Source organism: Elgaria multicarinata, chromosome 1 (genome assembly GCF_023053635.1).
Source record: "Elgaria multicarinata webbii isolate HBS135686 ecotype San Diego chromosome 1, rElgMul1.1.pri, whole genome shotgun sequence".
Classification (NCBI taxonomy): Eukaryota; Metazoa; Chordata; class Lepidosauria; order Squamata; family Anguidae; genus Elgaria; species Elgaria multicarinata.
In genome coordinates, this window is record NC_086171.1 from 99676553 (window position 1) to 99695367 (window position 18815).

The 18815-nt window shown below is 46.3% G+C and overlaps 1 protein-coding gene across 1 annotated transcript; it reads left to right on the plus strand.

Annotated features, from left to right (window-relative positions):
* The first annotated feature begins 2243 nt into the window (after positions 1-2243).
* LOC134403364 (dimethylaniline monooxygenase [N-oxide-forming] 2-like) lies at positions 2244-17752 on the plus strand. Its single transcript, XM_063133472.1, has 8 exons — positions 2244-2489; positions 5697-5885; positions 7051-7213; positions 8318-8460; positions 11152-11351; positions 14208-14563; positions 15179-15251; positions 16128-17752. Exons 1-8 carry the CDS (start codon positions 2358-2360, stop codon positions 16477-16479), a joined length of 1608 nt encoding a protein of 535 aa, XP_062989542.1. The 5' UTR covers positions 2244-2357; the 3' UTR covers positions 16480-17752.
* The last annotated feature ends 1063 nt before the right edge of the window (positions 17753-18815 follow it).

Sequence of the window (18815 nt, forward strand, 5' to 3'; positions counted from 1 at the left end):
AGTTTGGTTTTGTAAACTGTGTTAATCTGATTGATTGTAGCTCCTGAAGAAGGATTATTTCTAATCCGAAACATCGAGCATTCTAGACACACACAAGAATTATTAAGGATTTTAATCATTTTTATCGGCACCAGAGCTAGTCTCTCAATCCGTGCCTGCACAGTGGTGCCTTCTCACCCTGCCAACTACACACTAATGGGTAACTGACTTGGGAATTCCAATTCTATGGACTTCATGAATAGTCACAGCCATCCTGTACCTTTAACACTTACTCAAAGAGCATGGATCAGACTGCTGTGGGAGGTGGTGAGTTCTCAAGTGGGCTGCGAGTATTAAGCAGAGGCTGGACAACATCTGTCAGGGATGACCTCCAATGACCCTTCCTAGTTTGAGAGGGAATTATAACAAATGTAATCTCTCTTTCTCTCTCTCTCTCCACCACATGACAAGCTGCACATGCCACATTATTAAAGATACAGGAATCCTGCCCTCTTTTGCATTTATTTAACCTATTCATTACTGAATCCTTCAGGACTGCTGTAGAAATATGCTGATATAGTTGTTCTCACTTCATTCCAGACAATTTTGTAACCCAGACCGTTGGCTAAAGCTTGCCCAACTCCTTGTATTTCAAAAGAAGGTGCTTTACAAATGCCGACAGTTTTTTGTAACTTTGTACAGTAGCTACTGTGTCTCTTTGTGATTTGGAAATCACAAGTGTCCCTAAAACCAGCCTCCTAATGTGAAGGGGGAGCAGACTGTGTGAGAGAGCTAATTTATAGCCCTCTGGGCCTCTGCCAATGGAACCAAGAACCACGTGGATGAACATAGTCTGGATCTCTGCCCATTTGTTAAAAGTGTCAGGAACTTGACTGTGAGTGTTAGTTTCCTTCCAGACACTGAAGGGGCAATTTACTTATCACAGAAGAAGACAGGTAAGAAGTGCTTCCTCTGTATTTACCTTGTCTTTTCATGACTTTTATTCTTTGACAAAACCACATATGACAAGAGAGATCTCTGATCAGTTTAACCAACGTAAAAAAAAAAAGGGCATGTGTTTTAATCAGAGCAGCAATGCAGAGATGGGGGGGAGTTTTTAACCCTTCCTCCCCTGCACTATTTTTTATGATTTATTTCCCATTCAGGCTGCTAATAGTCCCAAAAATTGGAAGCAAGATGAAAGTGCCTGGATTTTTTTATTTAGATTGTAAAAATGGTGTAAAGGAAACAGTTATAACTCTCTCTCTCTCTCTCTCTCTCTCTCTCACACACACACACACACACACAGAGAGAGAGAGAGAGAGAGAGAGAGAGAGAGAGAGAGAGAGAGAGAACTGATGCTGCAATCAAAAAACTACTCTAAAGCATCTTAAAACCACAACTGCTCTAAACTGTTTTTAAAGAGTGGGGAAATCCAATCACAAATCTATTTATGGGTAGTAGCAGCAGCCTGCAAGAAAAAAGTATTGTTAGGTGTGGCAAGTTAAAACTAGCATAATACAGTAACAGCAAAAGTCTGCACAGAAGCAAGTTCCATTTAATGCAATAGCGCTCACTCCGAGGCAAGTGGGTAATTCAGATTTCTGAATTATTTTTTGCCATTTCTCTTCCATTTCTTTGACTTCTGCTTAATTAAATCCTCTGTTAATCAACTGTCATTTTTAATAATAAGTGGAAGCCTGAATCATTTAATGTTGTTGTTGTTTTTCAGAACTAGAGCCGTTAAATATGTTTCTATGTTTAAAAATAAAAACAAATGTTAAAAGCTATTCAAATACATGGAAATTCTGATAGCATCAGGGTACTAGCTGTATACCCCACAGACCATTATCTAATGCACAACTGAATCCCTCTGAAATCAATAAACTAAAGTGTGAATAAAGCCATAGCTAGACCTAAGGTTTATCCCAGGATTGTCCTGGGGTCAAACCTGTTCATCTAAGTGCCACACAGGGCATCCAGCGCTCAGGCAGGGACGAACCCAGGATGATCCTGGGATAAACCTTAGGTCTAGCGATGGCCTGAGTCTCTGTTGGATTGCCAAGAAAAGGACAAGTGGAGTTAATAGGGAAGCAGGGGGTTCAAATACTTGCAATGCTGCAGAGAGAGAGAGAGCACTGGGGGTGCGGAGGTTAAAGGGGAGATAGCAATAACAACAGAGTTGGTTAAAAGGGAAAATACTGGATTAATTTAAAACTGTAACACAAATGCTGTTCCTTTGTGAAGGCAATAGATTAGCAATGCCACCCTCTTGAGTGAATAAAATAAGTAGCCTTTGGGTTTGAATGAGTTCCAAATTGTGCTATCCTGCCCGTGATCCTACCCTCTGGATCTTTCCTTGCTGCCTGTAGGGGACCATGGCAAAGAGAATCGCAGTTATCGGTGCTGGGGTGAGTGGCCTGACTTCCATCAAAGGCTGCCTGGAGGAAGGCCTGGAGCCCACCTGCTTTGAGCAAAGCAGTGACATTGGAGGACTGTGGAGATTCACCGTGAGTACAGGCTCTTGTTGCTGGAAGGAATAGAACGATGAAGGCCTCAGAGCAGTTTCCCACTGCCAATCACAGGAGAAAGCGCCCTTGTTCTGATCATTGTGTTTCAACCCAAGCTGCTATCAATACGAAGGAAGACATGATAGTTTTCAAGAGTCTGAACCAATTGGCAGTTTGTTGTCTCAGCTGACCTAGCAAATTTTACTCATGGTCCCAAATGCAATCCTCTGCCCTACCCCCAAAATTTATGTCCCCACGTTCCTTATGCACCATTAGCCCCATGTGTTGTTTGGCTCTAAATGACTTGGGTCTTAAACAGGGCTGCACAGGGCCGGTGCCAGACTATTTTGCGCCCTAGGCAGGTGAGCTGCTTTCACCCACCCACACCCACCCCAGCATACCTGGGCACAGGGCACCATCTCGCCCACCCAGCCGAAGCGAAGCCAGGACACTGGGGAGGGGGGGCCGGCAGGCGGGCGGCTTCAGAACGGCACACCTGGCCGGAAGCCACTCTAGGAGAGTGACTTCTGAGCGCACCATTCCGAAACCGCCTGTCCCCCCTACCCCAGCGTTCTGGCTTCACTTTGGCGGCCACCCAGCCAAAGCGAAGCCAGGATGCTGGATTGGGGGGGTGGGCATGGCTTCGCTTCGGCTGGGTGGGTGCCCAGCCAAAGCAAAGCCAGGACGCTGGGGCGGGCAGCTTCAGAATGGTGCGCCTGGAAGCCGCCCTCTCAGAGCCACTGTGGGAGAGTGGCTTCCGGGTGTGGCATTCGGCAGCCCCCTTACCTTGGCGCTCTAGGCCTCTATGGTAGCACCAGCCCTGGGACTGCACCAACACATTTTGGTGCATTAAGAGGAAAATCTAAATGTACTTCTCCCTATCCACACACCCCTAAACACACATGTGGTCTTGAGTAGAAGCTGTTTATTACAGAGTTTTTGTGAACCGCCCAGAGACCTCCGGCTATTGGGTGGTATAGAAATGTAATAAATAAATAAATACAGAGTGCTTGCTCAGGAGAACGTCCCAGTGGATTGTGCCTCAGTGGGCAGCATGGACTGTCTCTTAGGGCGTTACTAGACGAGGCTCTAGCGCGCGTTACCTTCCGCAGCCACGTCGAGGCTTCCAGATGACGTTCACGAGGATCCGCCGTTATCCCGCGGTGAAGCCTCTTTCTCCCGACTTTAAAAAAGTGAGTTGTAGTGCGCCTTTTCCTGCTGTCCCGCGGTAATTCGGAGTACGTGTGGGAGGATGTGAGGTCACTGCGGTCGGCACTGGTCAGGAAAAGGCGTGCTAAGGGGGAGTGGTCAGCGGCTTCGGTCAAGCCGCCTCCGCCATTTGCGCGCAGTCCGCCAGCTGGGGCAGCGCGGCGGAGCGGCTTTTTTTTATTATTTCCCCAGTGACAGTTTGCGCAGGACCGGAGGACCGGAAAAGTGGCTGGTGACTCCTTGCGGTGGGCAGCTACCGTGGCCGCATAATGGCGGTGCTGTACGCTGCCTGTTAGTGTGGGTACCAGGCTGGCAGAGGGCAGAGCTGTTTGTGGGCTGCTGCCATGGCTACGGCCAGATGTGGGTTGGCTCCTTGGGATGGGGCACAGGGCACAGAGGCGGTCATCGCCGCCGACACCTCAGAGGCATGATGGGAGATGTAGGCACAGAGTGGCCATGCAGACGATTGACCTCGGGTCATATGACACCCGCCACGACCCCCATCAGGAAGTGAGCGCATCAATGTTGACCCTCAACAGCACCAGCAGCACTTCAGCTGGCACTGGCACTGCCGCCGCTGCCGCCGCCAGGGCCGGCGGCGGCATCGCTGACGGCTGCGCAAGTTTGCGGTCTTTCGGACGTGCGCAAACCGTGCAGCGAGCGAAAAAAAAAGCCGCGGCAATCAGGCCGGTGTGGCTGCGCAACCGTGCTCGCGGCGGCAGCAGCACAACCGGCGCAAACTTCCGCCATAAATCGAAGGCAGGTGTGGATCATGAGGCGTCACGGCTGAACGGGAAAAGCCGCTTTCACCGCTCCTCAACGACGGAACACCCGGTAGGTCTAGCAACGCCCTTAGTTTGCTCCTGTTTATGGCACAATAAAACCTGCCATCTGAAGCAGATACTTCATATTGCCCCTCATTTTGAGCTATGCAAGAATTTGGTTTATCCCTCATCAAAGTCATGACTCAGCCAACATCCAAGTGGTTTGAGGAATACCCTCTATTTTTACTGAACATAACTGAACAGGAGACCTGTGACCAATTGGTTGTACTCATGTGGGCTGTTTCAATAATAGGGTACTTCCAATACCTGAGGGTATTAGAAGTACCCTACACAAATAAAAATAATGCACGACTTCTTTGTAATACATAAACAGCTTTCGACTTTGAATGAAAATGATTTGGGGGGCAGGGTACTTCTTTGCTACTCTTTTTGTAATTTTTGTACTCTAAATACATCCAAGGCCTGTTCTGAATGGCTTCTCCCAGAATATTATTTGCACAACTAAAGAAGTCAAATGGCTAAATTGTTTTGGAAGACTTGATTGCATAGATTTAGGCAGAAGCATGATCTGATTGTGTCTGTTGGGATGCAGTTATATCTGTATGGAAGTATATTAATGCTAGCCCATCTAGCCAGTGTGGTGTAGTGGCTGAAGTGCTGGACTGGGAGTCGGGAGATCCGGGTTCTAGTCCCCACTTGGCCATGGAAACCCACTAGGTGACATTGGGCTAGTCACAGACTGTCAGCCCAACCTACCTTACAGGGCTGTTGTTGTGAGGACAACAACAGCCCTGTAAGGTAGGTTGGATTCCTGCATTGAGCAGGGGGTTGGACTCGATGGCCTTGTAGGCCCCTTCCAACTCTGCTATTCTATGATTCTAGGAGGAGGATTATGTATGCTGCCTTGGGTTCCTTGGGGGGGGGGAAAGGCGGGATATAAATGTAATAATAATAATAATAATAATAATAATAATGGGCATAGTTTTTAAATATGAAGACTACAGATGTGATCATATGAGTGAACATACATAATCATCTTTAATAACAAGTTATGCTTGTAGAAAACTGTATGTATTTGTTTCTTAAAAAATTCAGAATGAAGTTGGGAAGAGAAGTAACAGATACCAATATCCCGAGGGACCAGGAAAGCATAATGGCTTTGGGTCTTGCATCTTAGTTACTGGAGACTGGCCCTTCTTGTGTTCTTCTCTAGGAAAAAGTGGAGGAAAACAGGGCAAGCATTTACAACTCCGTTATCACCAATTCATCCAAAGAGATGTCCTGCTTCAGTGATTTTCCGATGCCCGACCACTTTCCAAACTTCTTGCACAACTCTAAGTTCCTGGAATATTTGCGACTGTATGCACAGCACTTTGATCTGCTCAAATATATCAGGTTCAAGGTAAGTTGATTTAAAATGAAGATATGACTGCCTTCTAATGGACAGAGACTGGCCTGTCTGGACTGGCCTGTTGTTTAAAAGAAGGTATGTGCAAAACATCTTATTAACTAAAGTACGCTTATGACAGAGGGCCTACTTATGCTACAAACACATCTGCATTGTATACTCCATGTAGAGTAGTTTGTCTGGATGTAGCAAGGACATGTGTGACTGAGGCAAAGTCCACTTTCTCTAGATAGGCTCACAGCTGGTGAACCAGCCTAAGCTGGTAAATGTCCCTTCCAGCCATTATTGCCACATTTGCCTCTACTGATAGCATCAAGTTCAGGAGAAAAACCCCACCCACCCAACTGTGAACTTGGTCTAAATCAGGGCAACCACATCCAAAACTGATTGCAAGCCTCTTAGCGTCAACACACAGGGGAGAAACTGCACATCTCCAGTTTATCAAAATAGAGATCTGCGACATTTGTTCCTTCCCAATCCCATTCATACCACCAGTAGCAGGAGGAGCCCGGAGAGGGGCAGGTAACAAGACTCTCTCATCAATGACGTCAGTTCTACCCCACTGCCCACCCCTCCAGATGTGGACTGAAATACTAGGGTTTAGGGACGGCTTGTCTGCCATGTAACATTGATGTACTAGAGGCAATGTCATCATATTGTCGAGAATAAGAGCAATGACCTTTCCTCCTGTGCTCATCACGATAAGGCCATGTTTGCTATAGATGATGGTATTGGAAGCTTCTGAGAGGACCAAGAGACCCAGGAGGGTTTTACATCCCCACCCCCACATCCATTCCCTGGCAGAATTAATCCACCAAAGCAACCAAGGCTTTCTCCAAAGAATCCTGGAATGTAGAGCTTGAAGATGCTGAGTCTTCTCTGCTAGCACAATCCCATCTCCCCCAGCAGTTCCCAGGATTTCCTTGAAAAAAGGATTAGTGCTTTAACTGGTTTAAATTAGTACTGTGTAGAGATATACTCAGTGAAAGGGGATGCTTCATCAGATTGCAAAACACCCCATGTCTGCAGTCTGCTTCCTTCCATAAAGAACCCTTCCCACCATTCAGAAAAGTGGGCAGTGGGGTGGGTGGGGGGCAAAGCACAATATCAGAGCATCTGTTTGCAAAGTAATGGTCTCGTTTTTCTGGCTTTGTGGCAGACCATAGTTGTCAGGATAGAAAAAAGCCAAGATTACTCTTCTACTGGCCAATGGACCGTCATCACAGAGAAAGATGGGAAGCAAGAATGCTTCATCTTCAACGCTGTCATGATCTGCACAGGCCATCAGATAGAAGCATATACCCCACTGGAGTTTTTTCCTGGTACGGCTTTGTTTGGTTGAAAACCTGAAAGTGACATCCTGGGAGGAAGGAGGGATATCGCGCTCGCCATTTTTTTAAAAAATAGGGGAGATGAGTGCAATTGCGCTCCAAACAAAATGTAAGTTTTTTTTAAAAAAAAAAAAAAACTGACCCCACTCCCCCCCACCCCGATGGGCACAGAGCACCCGAATTGCTCCGTGCCCTGTGCCCATTTCCCGCCTCTTTCTGAGGAGATGGGACAGTTGTTCCTTCAAAACGCCTAGTGCAAAATTATGTCTCAGGGAGGAAGGGTTAAACATGCCTCTGGTGCTCTTTCTTTGGAGAAGAGGCTATCTGGTAGGGGGTGGGTGCTCCACTCTGCACACCCGAGGGTCCATTGGAGTTCCCATGAAGGTTCAATCTCACAGATGAGAATGTCGCTTCAGACCACTTTCTCAGGTAACACAAATTTTGTTTCTAATATTTGTTTTGTTTTGTTTTAAATGTAATGTTAATGATGTAATATGCAATATAGGGAAAAGCCATTTTGAATGTGAAAGTCATTGACAAGTCAGTCTGTACAAAAATTATGTAATCTAATGATCTAGTAGACACACTTTTTCTGTTCAGATGACTGGTCTTAGATCCAACCGGTGTGTTAATGACAAATACCAGATAGTAGGGGTGTGCAGAGCAAGTCTGCTCTGCTCCAAAATTCAGAGCGGCTCCTTTGCTCTGCCCCGTCGGATTATCCATCAGAGAACTGCTTCATTTTTGGGAAACGGCTCTATTATAGTCAATGGAAATTAACCAAAATGCTTACAGCTCCATCATTTTAAAAGATAAAGAGATGAAACTTGGTACCATGATAGCTCTTAAGTTGGGCTTTAGCCAAGTCAAGTTGGAAACAGCTCCGTTCATGCCTTGAATTTTTTTAACGTTCAAACTCAAACCTCCTCTTTGGGGTCTAGAACCTTGAGCAGTTTCAAGAATAGAGAATAAAATGTGTGCTGCTTGTGCATGAGTTTTGGGGGTGGGGAAACTAGTTTGAGAACTTAGCATATCCAAAAATTGCTTCTTGATGTCTTTCTACAAATGCTGCAATTGCTCTTTGTTTCCTGGCAGGTTTTGAAAAGTTCAAGGGTAGCTATTTCCATAGCCGAAACTACAAAAGCCCAGAAGGGTTCCAAGGGAAGACAGCTGTGATCATTGGAATGGGGAATTCAGCTGCTGATATTGCTGTGGAGATCTGCCGGACAGCAAAGAAGGTAAAACCGAGGTGGGGGCTTTGAGGGGGAAGGGCACTTCCAGTGAGCTCTAGAGATTTCTTAATGGGCGCTGCATAGAAATGGATCACAACATAACCTAAGGTTGGGCTACACCAGCACCCGCAGCATGACCCATCAATGGAAGAGGAAGAGTAGGAGTAAGAAGATGATGTACAGAAAGAATAGGGAATGGCTTCAGATTGTGCTTTCATTGTGTTCATATATAATTAGTATAATTGTGTTATGTTGATTATGATTTATATTGACTTTGTCTTCTTTACTTTATTGATTCTGTGGTGGGAGGTGGATTCTTTCTTGTGTAAGTTGCTTCAAGACTGCTTTGCAATGAGAAGTGACACAAATTGGATGAATTAATGAATGAAAAGAGGAAAGATCTAGGCACGGATATTGTAAAGATAAAAGCAAGTAAGATATAAAGAAAATTGGGTCCCAGAAACTCAGGACAGCTATGAGAATATAAAGGGGCAACTCCATGTACCCTCGACAGAGATCCTTGGAAGAAGGGTGGGAATGGATACAAATGAAACTGGTTCACCTGCCCATCAGTCTTTCATAGATAGGCCTATACAATCTAGATCACAGCTGAGAATGAGTAGAATCACTTGGATGGTATTGGTGAAACCAGGAATGGACTAATTCTACATCTCCCATTCCTAGAATGGATTATAAATCAGGAATATTAGAGAGCTCCATCACACCTGCATGTTTGTCATGGTTTACCCTCGAATTATCCACCCTCATTTCCATAGCGTGTGAAAGCCTGATCAACTTACACCTTTGCGCTTTTACATTTCATTCATCTTTACACCTCTCCTCTCGTGCGCACCAGCATATCGCTGTTCTTCCGTTGAGATGCACATCCCCCCAGATCTCCTTTGTACCTCCCCCTACAGTTCATTGGTTGGTGGACACCATGCCCGGCCTCCCTACGTGGTTATTTCCTGTTGCCTAGTCTACGCCCATTCCTCTCACCCTGGCTGGAGGCTTTGGAGCATGAACATACTAAAATCAGATACAGGCTTACCTTTGAGTAAATCCCATTGAACAGAGAGACTTACTTCTGAGTAAACAGAAGTAAGACCTCAGAAGTAAGCATGGGTGACCACACTATTAAAAGTCAGTTCTATATGTGTTTACTCAGAAGTAAGACTCTCTGTTCAGTCAGGTTTACCCAAAGGTAAACATGCATGGGATTTTAGTATGAGTGGGATGTAAATGCAGTTGAAATCAATGGGATTTACTTTTGAGTAAGGGAACCAGCAGATTTGTAGTTTATGAATTTGAAGATGCCTAGCTTCACATAATCAAAGCCATGGAAGATCGATCCTTCGATCCTTTGAACTTGTACGCTACCAGGAAAAGGGTTTAAGGGGGGAATTTAAAAAATCAAGGAATGACGCAATCTGATTCAACTTTGGCATGCTGAAAGCCATCCTTAAGAGCCATCACTGTGCCAATTTTGATCTCTTTATCTTTAAAACTTTCACAGATTTGTTTAATTACACATTTGCTTAATTTCCATTTTAAAAATCCCTTAAAATCAAGGGATGACCCAATCTGATTCAAACTTGGCATGGTTGTGCCAATGTTGATCTCTTTGTCTTTTAAAAATGAGGATGCTGCTGGCAAGGAGGGTGCATTTTCCACATTTCTTTTAAGGTGAAAAGGCCTACTCTGGAGTAAGGACATAGAGTTCAATGGGAACGCTTCTTGCTCCAGAGGGACTGCTTATAACCCACATGCAAATTTAATCCATAGTTTAATTGATTAATCAACTAAAACTCCTATCAGCTGCCAATGAAGCTTGCATAGTGTTGCGAGAGGTAGAGAAAGAGATGCAGGTGGAGAGAAGGAGGGAGAGATGCAGCGGGAGAGGGAAAAGGGAAGGGAAGGGAAGAGAAGAGAAGAGAAGAGAAGCGAAGAGAAGCTACTCAGCCAGCCAAGTCCAGATTAACATCTTGGTGAGGAAACCAGCTCAGAGAGCATGATGTCAAATAGTCTCTCCCAACCTCCTAGGGAGTGAAGGTGAGGTACACCCTCACTCACTCCCCCCACACACACCTCTACAATGTCACCAGTGCATCCCCCTCTCGCTTCCCCACCTGCCCAAAGCAAGTCATGAAGCAAAGGTGGACGAACAAAAGTACCATAGACTGTTTTTTCATTCAACCCAGCAGCCAGGAAGCAAGAGGAGGAAAGGATTTGAACTAGAATTTAAAAACACTCGCTGGAGAAAAGGCATGCCCCTCTCTTTTGTCATCAATACCTCCCCTTGAAAACACACCCACAGAACATCAGATTGAAAATGATGGATGAAAATACACATTGAGGGGGGTACGGTGTCCTTTCGATTTACCGGAAAAACCAGACTTTCCCCGCACCAAAAAGCAGTGCTAAGAGGGGGGAAGCAAGGGCAGGGCAGGACATGGACGACATCATCTGAGTCCTTTGCACACAACCCACATCTACTGTGGGCTATAACGCTGGTGTGATGGAGCTTAGAGCGTGAGATATGAAAACTCTTAAGACTCAGTTTGCAACGTGTTTGTATATTTCAGCAGGTATAAGAAAAGCGAAGCTGTACATAATCTGGGGGAAAGGGTAACTGCAAAACAGAGAATTGGATGGTCATCAGTCTTTCTATCTATAGCTTCTCTTGTTGCCATGTAGGTGTCCCTCAGCACTAGGGGAGGAACGTGGGTGATGAGCCGTGTGTTTGACAGTGGTTATCCCTGGGACACCATCTTTCACACTCGCTTCAGCAACATGATCCGAAATTCTCTCCCATGGTTCCTTTTGCGATGGGTGGTAGAACAGAAGATGAATCAGTGGTTTGACCACGAAAACTATGGCCTGGTGCCTCAAAACAGGTATATAAGGGGATCATTTGCTTCCCTTGATTTGTCATGTGTTTTTTGCTATAATTATTGGAAGACATAACAAGCTAAACCCCACAAATACTCTTAAAATTCATCATTAGTGCTTGACGCATTAAGAAACTTGTAATTAAAGTTACAAAGATAGTGACACCAATTCTGTCACTGTTATGCTTTCATTTATTGTCATTTTTTTTTAAAAAAATGCAGTTTCTCTTTACAGATTTGATTATTAATGTATGAGGATGTGAGACCCAGAGGAATCCCCCATCCTCTGTTCTATCTCTGCATGGATCACTGTTCTGGGCCTGCCAATTTCCAATAAGGAGGCAAGCCTAAAACAGAGACTCACTCATAGAAAGCATAGACTCCTTTGATGGAAGTGAGCTTTACTCTTATACGCATTGTACAAGTAAGCATTTGGGATTTTAAGTAGGCATGTGCTCCGCTCCGATTAGAAGTGTAGAAGCAGTAGCGAATTGGCCTGCTCCGCCTTGCCCAGAGGCGGAGTAGAAGCGGACCGCGGACCCCTAGAAGCAAGGCGAAGAGAAGCGCCCATTTTCGGAGCACTTCTCTTTCCGCGGAGCGCTCCGATCGCCATCTTGAAAACATTTCGCCCATAGGATTGCATTGTGGAAAATAATCGCGGATAACTGGGTTGTTTTTGAAGCTATCGTTCTGAAAATTCTTGTGCTCAGAGAGTCGTGGATGGGGGTCATTTTGAGATTACTCTCACCTCTCTGCGTCGTGCGGGTCGCGTGCTATATTTTTTTAAAAAATCGGGTACATTTACAATACAAACGGTAGGGTAAACCTGTCTTGCTTTGACTCAGGGGAGAAGTCCTTCCTGTGCTCACTTAGACAAGTTCAATAATCCATTTTTCAAATGTGGAAGAAGATTTAGGGTTATCTCGTGGCATGTTGGGATTTCCTTTGAACTGGCCCCATTGAGCTGTCTGCATTGCAACTTTAAATCCCTGACATACTGGAGTGCCCGATTTTCAAAACTTCCCCTAACATCAGGGGATGATGGGATTGCCTTGAAACTTGGCGTCCATGTGGACACATGGGTAAGCTGTCATGGGACCAAAGGATAGGTTTCTGACATGCAAATTGACGTAGTTGTAGAATGGGACAATTTGGGGTGAGTTAAGCCGCGCCAAAAATCAGGGGATGATGGGACTGCCTTGAGTCTGGGCGTCCATGTGGACACATGGATAAGCTGTCATGGTGGTGAGTTTGAGGTTTCTAACGTGCAAATTGACGGAGCTATCCCAAGGGGTCTGAATGGGGTGCCCGATTTTCAATAATTCCCCAAAATCAGGGGATGATGGGATTACCTTGAAACTTAGCATCCATGTGGACACGTGGATAAGCTATCATGGTGCTGAGTTTGAGGTTTCTAACATGCAAATTGACGTAGTTGTAGAATGGGACAATTTGGGGTGAGTTAAGCCGCGCTAAAAATCAGGGGATGATGGGACTGCCTTGAATCTGGGCATCCATGTGGACACATGGATTAGCTGTCATGGTGCCGAGTTTGAGGTTTCTAACATGCAAATTGACGGAGCTATCCCAAGGGGTCTGAATGGGGTACCCAATTTTCAGAAATTCCCCAAAAATCAGGGGATGATGGGATTGACTTGAAACTTGGCATCCATGTGAACACGTGGATAAGCTATCATGGTGCCGAGTTTGAGGTTTCTAACGTGCAAATTGACGGAGCTATCGAAAGGGGTGTGAATTAGGGTTATGGGTGGTGCGTTAGAGGTTAGAGCCGTGCCAAAAATCAGGGGATGATGGGACTGCCTTGAGTCTGGGTGTCCATGTAGACACATGGATAAGCTGTCATGGTGGTGAGTTTGAGGTTTCTAATGTGCAAATTGACGGAGCTATCCCAAGGGGTCTGAATGGGGTGCCCGGTTTTCAAAAATTCCCCAAAAATCAGGGGATGATGGGATTGCCTTGAAACTTGGTATCCATGTGTATACGTCCATGAGGTGTCATGGTGCCAAACATGAGGTTTCTAACTTGAACAGAAAAAAAGTTCTTTACTTTTTTAGCTTTCAATGCAACCCTATGGGGGGGGAAACAGAGCTCTGATCTGGATCCGGAGCTCCGAGCGGAGCGGAGCGGAAATGGGCGGAGCGGGGGCGGGCGAAGCGGCTCGATCCAAAAATCGCGGATCTGGAAGTGAAGCGGAGCGGGGGGTCCGTGCACACCCCTAATTTTAAGGGCAAAAAGTGCTTCTGAATTTGGTTGATTCTAGTGGAGGCTTTTATCATGTAATCACCCTGCCTCATTCACACAATTTTATGGATGGTCCAGACATTGCCCTCCTCCATTCTTAAGGTCTCCTCTAAATGAGCCGTTTATTGCACACTCATAATTGGCCACTCATGGAAGAACTCAATGGAATTGAATGGAAGGGTAGTATTCAATTCAAACCCCTTGCCGCCCCTCTCCTCCCATGTAATGTAGCTCATAACAAGCACTCCAAAGAACCAGAAGCAGAAAAGTCCTGTGTAAACAACATGATTTCCATTAATGTAGAGACACTCTAATCCACCTGTCTTTTTTTTTCTTTCCACAAAAAAACTGTTAAGGATGAAAATATGGGAAAACTGCACAATGCCTTTTGTTTGGTAGCACTAGGAGCCCTCCATCTGGAAGAACCCTTTCATTCAAGAAAAAAGTGTACCTCTGCTATCCAGATTTGGAGAAATTTTGTTCTAAGATTTGCTGAATTTGATAAGCAATTTGAACCAAATAAAGCACTAATAATTAAAAAAATATCTCCATTCCAATCTCTGAGCAATGCATGCCTCTCCACTACCTTTTGACTTCCAGGTCACTGATGAAAGAACCAGTGTTCAATGATGACCTGCCAAGCCGTATCCTGTGTGGGGCTGTGACAGTGAAACCACTTGTCAAGGAATTCACAGAGACCGCTGTCATTTTCGAAGATGGGACTGCAGAGGAGAATGTGGATGTGGTCATCTTTGCAACAGGCTACAGTGTTGCGTTCCCCTTTCTGGACAAGTCGGTGATAAAGGTGGAAGACAACCGTGTCCAATTGTATAAACACGTCTTTCCTACTCATCTAGAGAAGCCAACATTGGCTGTTATCGGCCTCATCCAACCCCTTGGGCCAATCATGCCCACCTCAGAGCTGCAAGTGCGCTGGGCTACCAGAGTCTTCAAAGGTACGGTTATGAGGCAGATGAATAATTTATTCCATGTGGCACCTTATTTATTCCATTTGACACTTTACAGAGAATGAGAGAATTGGTCCTACACTTTGGCATAGGAGAAGCAACAGAGCGGGGGGGGGGGGGGGCAAAGGTAAACAGGGAAGCAATATTCCATTGCTTCAGTTTCATGTGCTTCAGCTTAGTTACAGGTTAGTCAGAGATTTGTAAATGGAGAATTGTTTTGTTTTTGTTTACCTATGCGCTGTAATTCCAAGATGGTGAAACCTCAACACCTGGAACTTAGCCTACCTACTCAGGGAACCCCAGGGGTTATTTTGCTGTTCAACCACATTAATTAATTTTAATTAATGTAAATGTGTCCTAAGCATACAGTACCATCTCCACTTATTAGGTGGCAGTCCTCTCTAAGCACCGCATAGCTTTGCAGTTGATACATTTTGAAACCAGGGGACAGAGTTATAAGGCTGCCCTCTTCCCACTGCTGTGGGGCAGCCTCCCCTCAGGGGAATGTGGGGAGTAGCAAGAGAGCTATTCTCCAGTGCCATGGCCTCCCCCAAGAGGGAGCATCATAGATACGTCTTCAGCCAAAACCTTTTGTCTTTGTAGGGCTGAGTTCACTACCTTCAGAGAGCGTTATGGTGGCCGACACCATCAAAAGGAATGAGAAGAGGATCAAGTGGTATGAGAAATATCCTATGTTTTATTGAAGGGCTGGGCAAACCCCCCTCTCCTCCCCCCCCTCTCTCTCTCTTACACACACAGTCAGACCTTTCTTCCCATGAAAGAAGGGGATAGGGAATTCGGGGCCCTTGAGATGGGGTGGGTGAACGTTTGATGACTTGTGGCCCAGGTGGAGATGGCAGTGGTACTTACAGTTCATGCCATAGTCTGAGAGTTTCTTAATTGCTCTCCCATTATTCTAATGTTTTAAAGCACTGCCTTGCTGGAGGCACAGCTCCCCACACCCTTTGGAGATGGGGTGCACATGCTCCAGTGAAGACAATGATGGTGCAATGGTACATCTTCCCAGGGCACTGTACAGGAAAAGATGAGTGCTCCCATGGTTCGTCTTCCTAAGGGGACATCTCTGGGGGGGCCTTGTCAAGAGGTGATCTTATGGTGGTTTAGTTAGAGCACTGGGGCAGGAGCAGTGACCCTGTTGCGCCTTTGCATTGGCCTAGTGCCATACTAAAGCACATACAAGCATTGAGTGTGCTGGGAGTAGGAGGGGTGAGAGAAAAACGAACGTGTCAGACTGTACAATTGCAGGCATTTTATTTTTCTGAATAGGCAGAGTCCCACTACATGGTCAGAACTTGACATTTCAATGACACTACCCTCAAGGCTCCATTACCTTAAAAAAAAAAGTTTCCTGGTCCTAAGTGGAGGAGGAGACTAGAATTGGGAGTCTGTTCTGAGAGCTGAAAGGAATACTCGGAACACTAAAGTGTTCTTGCCCTGATTTATTCATCCAAGGTAGAACCATGTTGAAGCACCTCCCAGTTAAGATGCCTGTGCAATAACGTCTGCCTCTCTGTCTTCCCTACTGCCAAAGGTTTGGCACCAGCCGCAGCCAGTCAATCCAGACGGATTTCATTGAGTACCTGGATGAGCTTGCTGTTGCCTCGGGATCAAAGCCGGACCTGTCCTCACTGCTGGTGAAGGACCCCAAGCTGGCCTTGACTGTTTTCTTTGGGCCCTGCTCCCCTTTCCAGTTCCGCTTGATGGGACCCGGGAAGTGGCCTGGAGCCAGGAATGCCATCCTCACCCAGGCCGAGCGGATCATCAAACCCACAAAAACCCGCATTGTGGGCAACGCTTCAAACCACACCCTGTTCTCCCTGCTTAAAATCCTTGGTCTCCTCGTTCTCTTGGCTGCAATTTTGCTTTCCCTTTGTCAGCACTGATCTGCCCACAATAATGCAAGGATGATGGCTGTATACTGGCAAGTGAGCTGCTCAAGTTCCACGTGCTTCTGCTTCCATAATAATCCGACTGTTTATTGTATCGGTAGGCTGGGAGGCCTTTAGTGAAAGGTGGTAAGCGGGTAGGCTGATATGAGAGGGCCCTGAACAAGATGGCTTCCAGCAGCAGCAGCAGCAGCAGCAGCCCAGCACCACCCTGTGGGTCCCCCAAAGTAAGCTTAGCATGCAGAGGAAGGGTGGGCAGCAGGGGCAAATAGGAATGGTGCTGAGAAGAAAAATACCAGGTGAAGCAGCGACCGCTGCCATTTCCCTGGAGGTCTTGGGTGCAATGGAGGTGCCCGTGGCTGCCACTGTCCAACCCAGCATTTCCTTCACAGCACCCGCCCCTCAGTTATTTTAAAATAATTTAGAGCCTGTTGGTGGGTATCCACAACCAGATGGGAAAGTTTCAGGAAAAGGCCTCCTAAAGGTGGAGGAGGAAGGACTGCCCAGTGGGCAAGTGGAAGGAAATTGCAGGGGGAATGGTTTCCCAGGGGATAGCTGTGAGCTCTCTGATGAGTCCTAGACCCAGCCTGGAAGGAAATGCATGCAGAAGTGCTTTCAGCTTTTAACTGGATCATAATGAAAATGGCTTTGGTCCATCAGAGGCAGATGAAGCAAGCAAAGAAGAGTTTACACCACCTAAAAAACCGCATTCGCTTTAAATTGCTTTACTTTGGGGTTGGTTGGGCAGAGTCCTGCCAGTTGAAGTGAGTGCCATCAACCGCAGAGCTGCTGCTCAGTGAATGAGAAAGGTTTTTCCCCACCTTGTCCCCGCTCCCACTAGTGGCTGCTCAGGCGTTCAATATCCCCTTTGTGTAAACTTTAGTTTTCAGTGAATTGCAGTAACAATATTGGGAAATGCTGCTGCTGCTGCAGGTTCACACTACTGTCCGCCCCTTCTCCTTGCCCTATGTGTATTCTTTATCTTGCCCTACATATAAGCTGGCTACTCTACTATTGTGAGTGAAACGGTGCAATTGTGAATGGGGAAAGGAGGCTACTTCTTGTGAAAGCAGCCCTACTGTGAATGGGGGAAAAGAGGGAATGTGGGGAGGCATGGTCCCATCCCTTGACCCAGGTCACTGCCAGGTCACAGAAATAAGCACGTCCAGGATTAAATACCGGGGACATGGGACACGCTACAACAGAAACAGCCGGGAGCTGCATTTAAGGAAAAACAATGCACAAAAATGACAGTCCGAAAATGTGCCTTTTCCAGAAGGAATCTGTAGAGTTGCTGTGGGTTGGTGACAGCAGCATCTGTCCCCAATGTCCCCAATGTGCTCTCCCTCTACATTAAATCCGCCATGTAGATTGGCTCCAAATATCTGTTTTGTGGGGTGGTGCTTCACAGTGTGAAGGTGGCATCAAATCATCGCAGGTCAGAGTAGAGGAAATCCAAAAACCCAAAGTTGGAGCGTGTTTGGAGCTGGGGAGGTAGTCATCTTTGCAGCTTGCTTCAAAGGCAAAGGGCACTGCAAAGAGCAACGCGCGGCCACACTTCTCTTCCTCTGTGCCCAATTTCAACCGCTGCACCTTAGAGAGAGCAGGGAAGAGGGGCAGCGGCTGCCCCTTGCAGCCCCCTTCGCTGCTCGGCTGACTTGATAGGCTGGCATCAGCAAGCAAGAGAGGCAGCTGCCAGGAACAGCAGCTGCTGCATCCACCTTCTCCTTGGGCTGTGTTGCAAGTGGGATCAAGCCCAGTCTCGCCCCCCACCCCCGCCGCCACCGTGCCCTCACACTGGCCAGAGACACAGGGAGGCCCGTGAGTGGAGGCAGCAGCTGTTCTGTCCTCTTTGCAGCCACTTCAGCTATTGGGCGGTATTGAAATGCAATCCATTAATAAATTCATAAATTCATTTGTTTAAATTTGCTTTCTCTGCGGAGCTCCGCAGAATCACAGAATTCAAATGATAACTGGCATGAAGGAAGGAGGCAGCTGATTGGTTGGAAAATGGGAAATCGACCAATCGTTGTCCTACCCTCAAAGCTCCGCCCACATGTCAAAATGTGATTTAACTCCCCCAAGCACGCGTAACCATAATGCAGTGCAAACTCAGATATTGACCTAAAAGTCACGGTAAATCCCAACTACGAATATGCACATTATTGTGGTTAAAAGCCGATGCTGCTGTGAATAGACAGCTGCGTCATGTGTCCTAAAACGGGAAACTGCATTTACTTCAGTGTAAAGTATTTATTTATTTATTTATTTATTTATTTATTTATCATACTTATACCCCGCTCCTCAGCCAAAAAAGGCTCTCGGAGCGGCTT